This window comes from Ostrinia nubilalis, chromosome 28 (assembly GCF_963855985.1).
Source record: "Ostrinia nubilalis chromosome 28, ilOstNubi1.1, whole genome shotgun sequence".
Taxonomy (NCBI): domain Eukaryota; kingdom Metazoa; phylum Arthropoda; class Insecta; order Lepidoptera; family Crambidae; genus Ostrinia; species Ostrinia nubilalis.
In genome coordinates, this window is record NC_087115.1 from 2,528,667 (window position 1) to 2,541,170 (window position 12,504).

Sequence of the window (12,504 nt, forward strand, 5' to 3'; positions counted from 1 at the left end):
CCCTCGTGGTAAAATTAAACATGCTTGTGTTACGAGTGGGCTCACCACAATAGTCGAGCGGCGGGATTCGAACCCGCGTTTCCTTGGATGTCGAGTCGGCCACTCCGACCTCCAGCGTTCGGCTATCGTGGCTTCAATGTTTTTTTGTCTATGTTTAACAAAGAACACCTGAGTAAAGTATCGGAAATGAAACACTCTAAGCACAACTCTAAGGCTGCGTTGCACTTGTACCACCTAACTTTGACCGTAACTATAACGATAACCGGTGTTTTTCACATGGAGTTTGACAGATTTTTGACCTTTGTCAGAGTTAAAGAAAGATGGTGGAACCCAGCCTAAATATTCTAAATCGAAATCTTTGGGCAAAAGCAAGAATTCTATCTATACAGATAAGATAATGAATCGTAAATTATCAGAGGTATTTAAATTCGTTAATTGCGATATTTAATTAGTAATAGACAATATGGCGCGATTGGGGCTACTTCTGCTTGCTTTTGGACTTGCCGCTGTCAATGGTATTTATTTATATATTTTTACTTACAATACGGGACTATTCCTACCTCTCGTCCACCACTGCAACTCCTGAGTAGCCAGGATCTACAGCTTGACCGCCACAAAAACGCAACCAATGAAGGTCAAGTTTGTCCCGTGGGAAAGTTAAACTGTCATTGGACCCGCAACGAAATTAATCAGAAGAACATAGGAGGAGTTCGACTTTAAGGTTCGACTTTACTTACAATAGTCATCATCATCATCATCTCAGCCATAGGACGTCCACTGCTGAACATAGGCCTCCCATGCTACCTTTATGATGTCAAAACAAAAACAAATAAATCAAATCAAATATATTTATTTTGCGAACATGGGTAAATGTAGGTATTACAAGTATTTTAGTATCTCCATCTTCCACCTTTAAAAACAAACAAAAACTTATTACTCAAAAATAAAAGTGAGTCCGCGAGACAAAGAGGCGAGGATGCTGGCTGCATTTTCTCGCTGGATAGCAATACCACAGAATTATAATACTAGTGCAATACTCAGCTTTTGTGCAAGGAAAGAGCCAGCATTCAAATTTTCCGAAATTTTAATTAATTTAGGGGAAATGGTCCGAAGCAGTTAAAATTTAGTTACCTACTTATCTACTTAATACGTGTAAAGAGTGATCCCAAGTCGATCCTAAGGAGTTCAAACTCCTATGTTCTTCTGATTAATTTCGTTGCGGGTTCAATGACAGTTTAACTCTCCCCCGGGACAAACTTGACCTTCACTGGTTGGGTTATTGGCGCTCACGCTGTAGATCTTGGCTACACAGGAGTTGCAGAGGTGGGAATGGGAGGTGGGAATAGTGCCGTTACAATAGTAGTTGTTGTTGTGTTCTTTTTAAATACAACTTCAAAGGAGTGTACCTAATATTGTTTTGTATAATTATTTGAATTCATTGATGTTATTTTATAATTTTCTTGGACAATTTTTTATGGCAAATTGAACGTATGGTAACTATCTCCATAGTTCTTAGGAAGCGAAAGTGCGCGCTATTGTAATGTCCAGTGCCCTGAGCACGAATAATAATTGTATTCCTTATACAACCATACCTTATATCGAGAAGATAAATTGAATTAATATAAACAGGTTTTAACGCGATATGATATGAGAAGATAAATGTTACCTAATTTATGTTTTTTTCAAGTGATTGTGATCATTGATAGAAAACTTCACTTTTCTTTATTTCACTTGCTTAGGTAGGTACTCGTATAAGGTAGGTATTTTATATTTTTTTAGCACTAAGCAACAAACACCTGTGTATTTTTTAATTTGGTACTTACACCTGAAGATAATAATAATGATATTATTAGATAAGTATCAATTTATCGTTATTGATAAGTTATTAAAAATGCGTAATGTCCATATCGTATACGATGATTTGTGACGTAGTATTTGTCTACTACTTATCTACAAGTTAAAAAAATATAACACGAACACACAACTCCGTATAATATGTACCATGTATTCTAATCTGACCGCGACTTCGTCCACGTGGAATTACTTACTTCTTTGGGTTAGTGATGATTTAAACGAGTATAGCCTAAAAGCCTTTAAACAACAAAAAATATTTTTCAAATCGGATCACTAGTTCCTGAGATTAGCGCGTTCAAGCAAACAAACAAATTCTTCAGCTTTAATTTATAAAACTAAGCGGCCGCCCGCGTCTTCGTACGCGTGGATCCCGTTTTACCCCCTTAGGGGTTGAATTTTGCAAAATCCCGTCTTAGAGAGTACCTACTTTATAAAAGAAACCCCCATGCAAAATTTGAGACTCCTAGCACTTGTAGTTTCTGAGATTTCGTGATGAGTGAATGTGTGAGTCAGTGACCTTTCGTTTTTATAATTTAGTGATGAATGAGTGAGTCACCTTTCGCTTTTATAGATATAGATTAAGTATTATAGATCTATTCTCTCTTCTTTGCAGCGCTCCCAGCTCTGGACCTCGTCATCTCCAAACTAGATGAGGAGGGTCCTCGCTACCAGCACATCGCTGATGGAGACGGCAACCTGCACCTGGCTGACACCTGGGTGACAGCCCGAGATGTCGCCGTCAACCGCTTCGACCCTGAGAGGCAGATTGTCTACCATCTGTTCACCAGGTAACAACGTCAGGTCGTTTAGTCTCCACTGCAAGAGCACCCTCTAGTTTGTCAGAGGCAAATGGAGGTAACTGGCAGATTGGAAATCATTGGGGGAGGCCTATGTTCAGCAGTGGACGTCCTGTGGCTTAAATGATGATGATGATGAAATGGAGGTCGTCTACATTAAGCAGAAGAAGCAGTCTACGGTGATCATAAAATCAACATCAGGTCATTTAGTTTCTACAGGAGAGATGTGACGGATTTGGCCACACTCACTGCGTTGGGGAGACCTGATGTTCGCATTCCTTTAAGATCAGCAGACTTATCAACTCGGAAAGGGATCAACATCGTATCGTCTTTTGCGAGCTGATAACCGCGAGGCGAGGCGTTTACGTTACGGTGGGGATAAGAAAGGCAGTATGGAGTTTCATACAAAGAATACTGACCTGGATTTGAAGCCACGATAGCCGAACGGTGAAGGGGTCGGACTGGCCGACTCGAGATCTGGGGAACGCGGGTTCGGTCCCTGACGCCGCTCGACTATTAATTGTGGTGAGGTCACTCTTGCGTGACACAAGAATTTAGCTTAGTACGAGGGGCTAACGGAACTATTAGTAATTTGTGCAATGAAAAATTACTAATAATCTTTATAAAATATACGTTTACGATCCCTTTCCGGATTGATTAGTGTACGTCCTTTAGCCTCCATTGCAGCATTAGTAGCTATGTAGTTTGCCTAATAACTTTACTATGTTATTTCCAGAGGAAACCCGACCGTCAGCCAGCCTCTGCTGATGGGCAGCGAGGGTCTGCTCGGGCTCACTAACTACAACCCTGGCAGGAGGACCATCATCCTCCTCCATGGGTGGAGGGTCGGAGCTACAGCTGCCATGAACACCCTGCTTGTGCCCGGTAAAGAAAACTATAAAATAATTGTTATCATCATTTCAGCCACAGGACGTCCACTTCTGAACATCCTGGCCAGGCCATCCAGGCCTCCCCCAATGATTTCCACATCGCCCGGTTGGTAGCGGCCTGCATCCAGCGCCTTCATGGATGATACAGTTTTTAAACTGTAACATTATTGATACCGTTTGATAGAGCTCGTGAAGCACTTTCAGGACCAGTAACCAATTTTTCGATATCTTGTATAGTTTAGAAACAATCGAGTGAGATCACTTATCGTTTCCACCCATACATTTACACTTTCTATTGTTCATTTTGCAGCTTTCCTCTCTGCTGAGGATGTCAACGTAATCGTGGTTGACTGGAGCGCTGGCTCCGGCAATATTAACTACGCCATTGCGGTCACCAACACCCTTATTGCTGGTAAGTTAAAAACCACTGTTATAATAATAATGTCCTTAAAAATCCATTCGTTCGTTCGTTTCAGTTAAAAGACGTCCACTGCTGGACAAAGGCCTCCCCCATCGAAGGATTTCTACAAAGACCGGTCCTGCGCTGCTCGGCACCTCCCGCGACCTTTTCTAGATCGTCTGTCCACCGTGTGAGGCCTGCCCACACTACGTCTTCCAGCTCGTGGTCGCCACTCAAGAACGTTCCTGCCCCAGCGGCCATCAGCTCTACGAGCTATGTGCCCCGCCCACTGCCACTTGATTTTAGCGATTCTGCGGGCTATGTCAGTCACTTTGGTTCTCCGGCTTAATAATCCATATTCTACCTCATTTTTATTCACTTTACAAGCTTTGCTTGATTCGAGAGTAAATGGCGCTGTACGAGACTATTCCCACCTCTCGTACTCACCGCTGCAACTCCTGTGTAGCCAGGATCTACAGCTTGACCGCCAATAACCCAACCAGTGAAGGTCAAGTTAAGTTTGAAGGCGTTGTGTGAAATTAATGTTATTTTTTAAATTATAAATAACTTGGAAAAATAGAACTGCCTCAGGCGGGAATCGAACCCACGACCTTTCACATGCCGGGCGTCTGCTCTTCCATCTGAGCTACTTAGATATTAGCAAAAGCCACTTAAACGAAAGAACGTGTATTGTCCTGAATGGTAGAAGGACAATCTATGTATATGGGACGTGTATGTGAGTCTATACAGTGTGTCCGGGCATGTAGTGATCAAACTTTAAGGGCGTAATCTATGGACAATTTTAGCGGTGAAAATACTTTAAATTTGGGGCTTGACCCATTTCTCGCATATTTACAAGGATTTAAGTTTTTAATTTTAAGTTTTCACCTCTTCCTTCAAAAACAAGTGATAGCGTGGGTAACTTAACATTAATAAGCAAATATTTTATATCATACGATAGCCCATAAAATTCTCTTTTAGTAGAAGTAGAAAACAGACACAAGTTTCATACATTTTAAGGGAGTAAGAATGGATTTAATTAGAAATAAACATGATTTTTTTCACACCTTTTTCAGTTATTTCCCAACACAAGAAAAACCAGGTCGTTAAGGTATGTTTTATTTGCATTGTATTATTAGTATTTGAGCCATTCTACAAAACGAATGTAAATTTATTAGTCTACGTCTCTTAGTTTCGACGTAATTGTTGAACAGAGATACCCATTCCCAGCGGTTTCCATAGTAATCGGAATAGGTTGTGTGATTCTTTCAGGCAGTGCATTTTCGCATGTCGCGTGCGCTATGGAAACCGCTGGGAAGGGGTATCTTTGTTCAACAATTACGTCGAAACTAATAGACGTAGACTAATAAATTTACATTGGTTTTGTAGAATAGCTCAAATACTAATAATAAAATGCAAATAAAACATACCTTAACGACCTGGTTTTTCTTGTGTTGGGAAATAACTGAAAAAGATGTGAAAAAAATCGTGTTTATTTCTAATTAAATCCATTCTTACACCCTTAAAATGTACGATACTTGTATCTGTTTTCTACTTCTACTAATAGATAATTTTATTGGCTATCGCATGATATAAAATTTTTGCTTATTAATGTTAAACTACCCACGCTATCACTTGTTTTTGAAGGAAGAGGTGAAAATTTAAAATTAAAAACTTAAATCCTTGTAAATATGCGAGAAATGGGTCAAGCCCCAAATTAAAGTATTTTCACCGATAAAATTGTCCGTAGATTACGCCCTTAAAGTTTGATCACTACATGCCCGGACACACTGTATAATAAAGAATTTGAATTTTGACTGATTCCAGCTGAAAGCATCGCGCGCTTCATCAACTGGCTGAACCAAGCCACTGGGGCTGTCCCGGGACACTACCACATTGTGGGACACAGTCTGGGAGCCCACCAGGCCGGTATGATCGGCAGGAATGTGAATGGGGACATCGCTTACATTACTGGTTAGTATCTTTTTTACCTACGAGTACAACGGGGAAGTTCTTGCGTCAAAAGGTCAAAACTGATTAAAATGCTGAAATGAAGGTAAAAGCGAGCTTCAATGAAATTGGGTAAATGGAAATTATAAAAAGATTTACATATTTAAAAATAAAATCTGGAAATCATACTCGGTGCCGCTACATAAAAAAGGGTGCATGATGTAACTATGCTTAGTGGCACTCCTTGCCTCCTTGGAGTGACTTACTTTCAGCAGTAGACTTCCAAAGGTTTTAATGAATAATGATGCCAACTAAATATTCTTGGTAGACTTTCGTTCTTCGTAACAAATGAAGACTGTTGGATAAGATTTCCACAAGGATCGGTCCTGTGCTGCTCGCGCCTAGGTGCTTCAAGCGACCTTCACTAGATCGTCGGTACACCAAGTGGGAGACCTGCCTGTAGTCGCCCTCAGATCATAGAAGGGAATAGATGTGAAACGGGGGCGTGGCGCGTGTCTCCGCGATATGCCCAGAAACGAACATCGCCCGCGACGCCAGGTTAGTCGCGATTCAGTCGTACTGAGGAAATGTTCTCCGATATTGTTGGATAATGCGTCGTAACGTGCAACAACATAAGTGAAACGAAGAACTACAGGAACAATGAAGTCATTTACCACATGTAAGTATTGCAAATCCATTGGTATTTTGCTTATAAATAAAAAAAACTAAACATTTTTACGAACGAATTCAGTGCCGTGACATTTACTGCGATATCGAAATTAGTGGTGATAAAAATTCAAATACGTTGTACATTGACGATTTAGTTAGCAACCACTTTATGTCATGCGTAACTACTGCGCAATGTATTTTATTTCTTCCGATATCCACTGACGCGTGAAAATACACAGTACGGCCGCATGTGCCGGTCGTAACATAGTGCAGGGCTCGTGTTTTAATACGGTTTCCTATTATCGATAAATAGAAGTAAATTATTATTTTCTATTTTCTAATTTTGAATGAAAAAATCATGAGTTGCTTGCGATTTTTAAGTTTTTACAAAAACAATAACAATAGTAGAAGGGATTAGTAACTGTCAACTATGTAATTACTATAAGAGCTAGTTGAAAGCCTAATATAGGCATTATTTTTGATAAACATAGGCGGTACGAATTTCGCCATAATTAAAAAGTTAATGCGCGATAGTAGTTAATAATAATTACAGTGATCCTGTTATTATTATTAAAGTAAATAATAATATATTACCAATATTGTAAATACTGGTAAAAATCGCAAGTACCTACTTAACCCATGACTTTTCATACAAACTTTGTCAGTCTATAACTTCTACAGGGTGTTAGGTAAATGGGTATATGAGCCGACACTAGCCCATGTTAACATGGACATATAAATGGTATGGTGAAGTCAGAAATTTGATATCATCATTTAAATTTTTTAATTTTCATACAAAATAAATTTTATAAAATCCGATTTGTATGAAAAATAAAATAATTAAAATGAAGATATCAATTTTCTGACTTCACCATACCATTTATATGACCATGTTAACATGGGCTAGTGTCGGCTCATATACCCATTTACCTAACACCCTGTATACTCCATCGATAACGACATTGAGCTTTGGTTGGGGTAAATTAATATAAGGTAACTTCATTTAGTCCCAATAATTGATTCTGAGTTTTTCGTCCATACAAAATGGAACTGACTCCTTTATCATGCAAAAATCGTTAAAGAACATAATAATAACGTATAATAATAAAAAGGTTTTCATACAAGCATTTTTTAAACCAATTTCGAGCCTTGCCCCCAGGATTTAAAGTATCGATATCTTATCGACTCCATTTTATCTTTCTTCTCTGCTTTTTTCAAAGTGTGCGTCACGTCACGCGGCCATTGATTGGCCATAAGGCACGCCTTCTGGCCAATCACAGCACTTTTAAGCCGGTTGCACATGTTGTCGTAGACTCTCAGTCGCTTTGTTTTTACACAGTTGAATGTGTGTGTGGGAGCTGTGGTGGGGGAAATGTGGGGACACTGGTTCTCGTTGTAGTTACGCGCGACTTCATATCTATTCTCTTTCTATGATCTGAGTAGTCGCCACTCGGAAACTTTTCTGATACAATGGCGAAATCAAAATCATCTTTATTTGTATAGACTTATTAAATTAGTACTAACAAATCGTCAAATGCTCTTAAAGAGCCTATACATGTCTCATTCTTTTTTTGCCAGCGCTTCGAGACAAACATTTGGCAAGTGCTGAGAAGAAGCGCCGCAACAAACTCAGTCACCATTGTTTGCCGGTTTAAAAAGCAGCAGTTCTCTTTGTGCCACGCATCACTGCTATTAAGTTCGCACTTACTTAATAATTTTATATTCTCCAGCTCTGGAAGCCGCTCTCCTCGGCTTCCTCACCAACGACGACAAGTTCCGAGAAACCGACGGCGCCTACACCGAGGTCATCCACACCAGCTCTGGGCTGGTCGGCTTTGCGACTCCGCTGGGACACGTGGACTTCTACCCCAACGGTGGTATTGACATGCCTGGATGCGACTCGCCTGACTGCGACCATGCTAGGTAAATTTTATCATCAGGTCTTTTGGTCTTTACTGAAGAAGGATTATTGGCAAATAATAGCTATAGCTAAAAACAGTCTCTGTGGTAAGAAGACCATCTGCTTCAGATCCAGTGGTTCTGGGTTCGATTCCCACAGATTTTTCTGTTCGGTTCGGTGTAGTAGGGCTTATTCTAAGTCCGCCTGGCTATCTACCACCATCTTATCTAAGTCTGTCGCCATAACAACATTTTTAACAGCATGGTTGTGTTCCGGGCAGTTAGAGGTTAGATAGCCAGTTATTCTGTGACTGAGGATCATCACTTTCCATCTAGTGATACGCACTCCAAGAGCTTTCTTGTTGTGGATAAAAACAGCTTGGGTGGGAATCGAACCCACGAATCCTCACTGGCCAGGCGACTTCTCTGTCCTAAATCGTAAGCGTGAACTCAGCGTTTATCAATCGTAGTACAGTCGCGCATACTGCAATACTTCGGACATGTCTCAAGGCGGGTTGACAACTCCATAGAACGACTGGTCGTCCAAGGAAAAGTCGAAGGAACATGCCACCAATGCGCTGGACCTACCAAGTGAAATCAGCAGTGGGGGACGGCGTATGTAACTGCACCAGACAGTCTGCCAACAGAGAGAGATGGCGGGAGATCGTGCGGAGAGTTGTATCAGCCTCTACAACCGATGTGAACAACGCCTCAACGTGACCACGACCGCTCTGCCAATAGCGTAACGAATAAGAAGAAGAAGAAGAAGAAACCTGCAATTCGATTTTGTCAAGTAATTAAAAAAAAGAAACAATAAATCTAAATGTATAAAAGGAGAAACTGACTGACTGACTGACATATCAACGCACAGCCCACAGCCTAAACGGCTAAACGTAGGCACTTGAAATTTGGAAGGGACGTAGCTTAGGTACCGTAGAGGTGCACTAAGAAAGGAATTCCCGAAATTCCCACGGGAACGGGAGTTAGCGGGAAAAAACATTTGTATGAAAAAATCTAAACTGTGTAAGATAGATGAAGGAGGTAAAACGGGATCCATGCGTACGAAGTCGCGGGCGGCCGCTAGTAGATTATAATTATTCAAACTACTTCCAGGTCCTACTACTACATGGCCGAGTCCCTCACCACCGGAGGGTTCACTGGTCGCCGATGTCTGACGCTGACTGCTGCTCTCACCGGCAACTGCATCATGCCCGGCACTTTGAGGATGGGTGGCCTGGTGCCTAAGACTGGGTAAGGGCCATAAGGGCTAGTGCCCAAGGAACGATCCGTTTTTGCAGGAACTGTTTTTTGCAGGATTCCGTTTAGTAGTAGGTATACCTACGTGTAATAGCCTTTAAGTTTTAATATTTATCTTTCACACGAACATCCCGTTTAAAGTGTCCCGCAAAACTAATCCGTTCGAATTTGTGGATTCAAAATTTCAAACACACAGACGAGTATGTGTTGTTGTCTTATTGTTGATCCTGCATTACTGGATCCCGCAACACTGGATTGCTAATTAATTTAATCTTCTGAGATTTGTGAGTTGGCTTTTAAAACCATTTATTTTGTGGTCTTGTCCACCTCCTCTGATGTATAGTGGTAACAACCCCTCTATGAAACAACGGTTCCGTGTTTGATTCCCCATGGAAGGGCAAAGTATTCTCCACTAAAGTCCAATAGACGAGCAGATAGAATTTTGTTCTATGACCCCAACCTACCCATCCTTATCGCTCGGCCGTAATTATATTCCCATCGCGCTCGCACACACACTGCGGCCGGCCAATAAGGATGGGTAGCTTGAGGTCATTGTACGAAATTCTATCTGCTCGGCGACCGGACTTTAGATGAGCTAGTAGTTCAAATTGTTTGACAGAGATCAATAATTGGAAAAATTAAAAAAAATTAAAACAATCATTTTTGTATTTTTTTTTTCAGAACTACTGGAATATTCCACTTGGAAACCAACGCTGCACCTCCGTTCTCCAGGGGTTAAGAGGATATAAGAAAGATAAAGACCCATAGAATAAAGCCTACCTACTTATTGTGTCATATAAAGCACCTAAATAATACCAAACGAAAACAAAATGAAATGTTATGTTAGCTACAATCATATAAAATTAACCACTCCCTTTTTTATGTATTTTACGTATTTTTAAGCTATGATTTGTAATCTAATATACTATAAATAAATAAAATATAAAATAGCCGTATTCACATGCACATCATTAAATAATTTTGTACAAAATAATGACTTTGTTTTATTTAATTCTCATTTAAGTATGTCACATCTAAAATTAGAATCCATTTTGAAAAATTAAAATTTGATTCGATAACACTCTCTCCCGGGACAAACTTGACCTTCACTGGTTGGGTTTTTATTGGCGGTCAAGCTGTAGATCCTGGCTACACAGGAGTTGCAGCGGTGGGAACGAGAGGTGGGAATAGTCCTTTATTTGATTGCTGATGTAATCCTGCAGAGTAAAGTGATGGTAACGATAGGTGTGAACCAGTTTTAGTGATAAACATATATTATTATTTCATGATCATCATCAACATTTCAGCCACAGGATGTCCACAGCTGAACATAGGCCTCCCTCAATGACATCCACATCGCGCGGTTGGTAGCGGCTTGCATCCAGCGCCTTCCTGCTACCTTTATCAGGTCGTCGGCCCACCTTGTGAGTGGACGTCCTGACGTCATGTTAAGCAATTTTCAAATAACATCCGTTTAATCAATCAAATATTCGGCTCGAAAGTTGACTAACAAAATGTTAAGTCCTGATTAGCAACATTATTGATAACACTATCAAATGTTTATAAAAAACGTATGCAAAATTACCTTTATCTATGCATTTTAGGATTATTGTAATCTTCGCTTACCTCCTGGTTCGAAACGCAATGCGTGCTAATTAATTTTACATCAACGTTATTACCCTTATTAAGGCGATTAGAGTCCTCAATGACCTTGGGCGTTTGACCTTCACGCCGCGAGCAACACCCGCGTACCCCGCACCAAAAACTCCGATTTGACACCGATCAAAAATACACGGGCATAGGTAGATACAGAATAGAAGCTCTTTCTTCATACATTAATGCCTATTATTTTAAACTTAAATTGATGAACCTTGATGTCGGTGTCATTTAACTCAGGCGTAAAGGTATTTAATAAAAATAACAAAATCCATGAACATTTTGTACGGGATAAAATTTTATTTTATTTTTCGTAAATTTTCCAATGCTTTTGTCGGTTCAGTCGTTCTCGAAATTTGAACAAACCTATTGGAACGCATTAGTACCTAGTATTATCTATGGCCTAAAAAAGCAAATGTTTCTGCTTTTGTCTATTGTCATTCTCTCTGTGTCACTTAAGAAGAATAAACTGAAAATGTATTTGTCTTTTTATTAGAAATCCTTCATCAATTGATTGAGTTAAAATTTCGGACATACATGTAATTCGGGTGACAATGCAATATTGTGATGACATGGAGCTGATCTGATGGTAGAGCTGGAATGCCAGTGGCCCCATAGCAACTCCGGGATTAAACGATTCCATCGAGTTTAGGCTCGTTTGATTTGTATTTATTTATTATTATACCTAAATAATTTCATTACGAGGGGCGGCTGAAAAGTTTTGAGCCTAACATAGCTGGGCACCGTTAATCAAATAGTTAACTTCGTTAATCGTTAAACCGTTAATAAAAAAATTAACTTCGTTAAACGTGAAAACGTTACATTTCGCAAGATTTAACGCAAGTTAACGTTAATCGTTAATCCGTTAACACATGATAATAAAACGAAAAAAAAATGTATGCAAGGTTCAAATAATTTCGAAAGCTTGTATCGAGCATGGAATTTATTCCTCTTTTATTTTTGCATAAGTACAATTACTTTTTTCTAAGGGAAACTGCAGGGTCTGATGATGGAGCTGGAATGTGGCCATAAGAATAGGCTAGTTTCTTAAAAAAAGACTTTTGGTCCGTCAATTTTACATTATCAAAAAATATTGGACACAGGATATTTTTATTTGTCAATTAAACAAGTA

At 39.8% G+C, this 12,504-nt stretch overlaps 1 protein-coding gene across 1 annotated transcript; it reads left to right on the plus strand.

The window, feature by feature from the left end:
• The first annotated feature begins 437 nt into the window (after positions 1-437).
• On the plus strand, positions 438-10,710 carry LOC135085349 (lipase member H-A-like). Its single transcript, XM_063980136.1, has 8 exons — positions 438-515; positions 2,468-2,642; positions 3,388-3,536; positions 3,852-3,953; positions 5,769-5,915; positions 8,291-8,483; positions 9,573-9,710; positions 10,398-10,710. The coding sequence occupies exons 1-8, from the start codon at positions 464-466 to the stop codon at positions 10,453-10,455; spliced, it is 1,014 nt and encodes a 337-aa protein (XP_063836206.1). The 5' UTR covers positions 438-463; the 3' UTR covers positions 10,456-10,710.
• Positions 10,711-12,504: the final 1,794 nt, after the last annotated feature.

Excerpts from the sequence above, each read along its gene's own strand:
- LOC135085349 (XM_063980136.1), top strand. The coding sequence starts at position 464 with ATGGCGCGATTGGGGCTACTTCTGCTTGCTTTTGGACTTGCCGCTGTC. Across the intron at positions 3,954-5,768 it reads CACCAACACCCTTATTGCTG|CTGAAAGCATCGCGCGCTTC; the intron begins GTAAGTTAAAAA and ends GACTGATTCCAG. Across the intron at positions 5,916-8,290 it reads GGACATCGCTTACATTACTG|CTCTGGAAGCCGCTCTCCTC; the intron begins GTTAGTATCTTT and ends TATATTCTCCAG.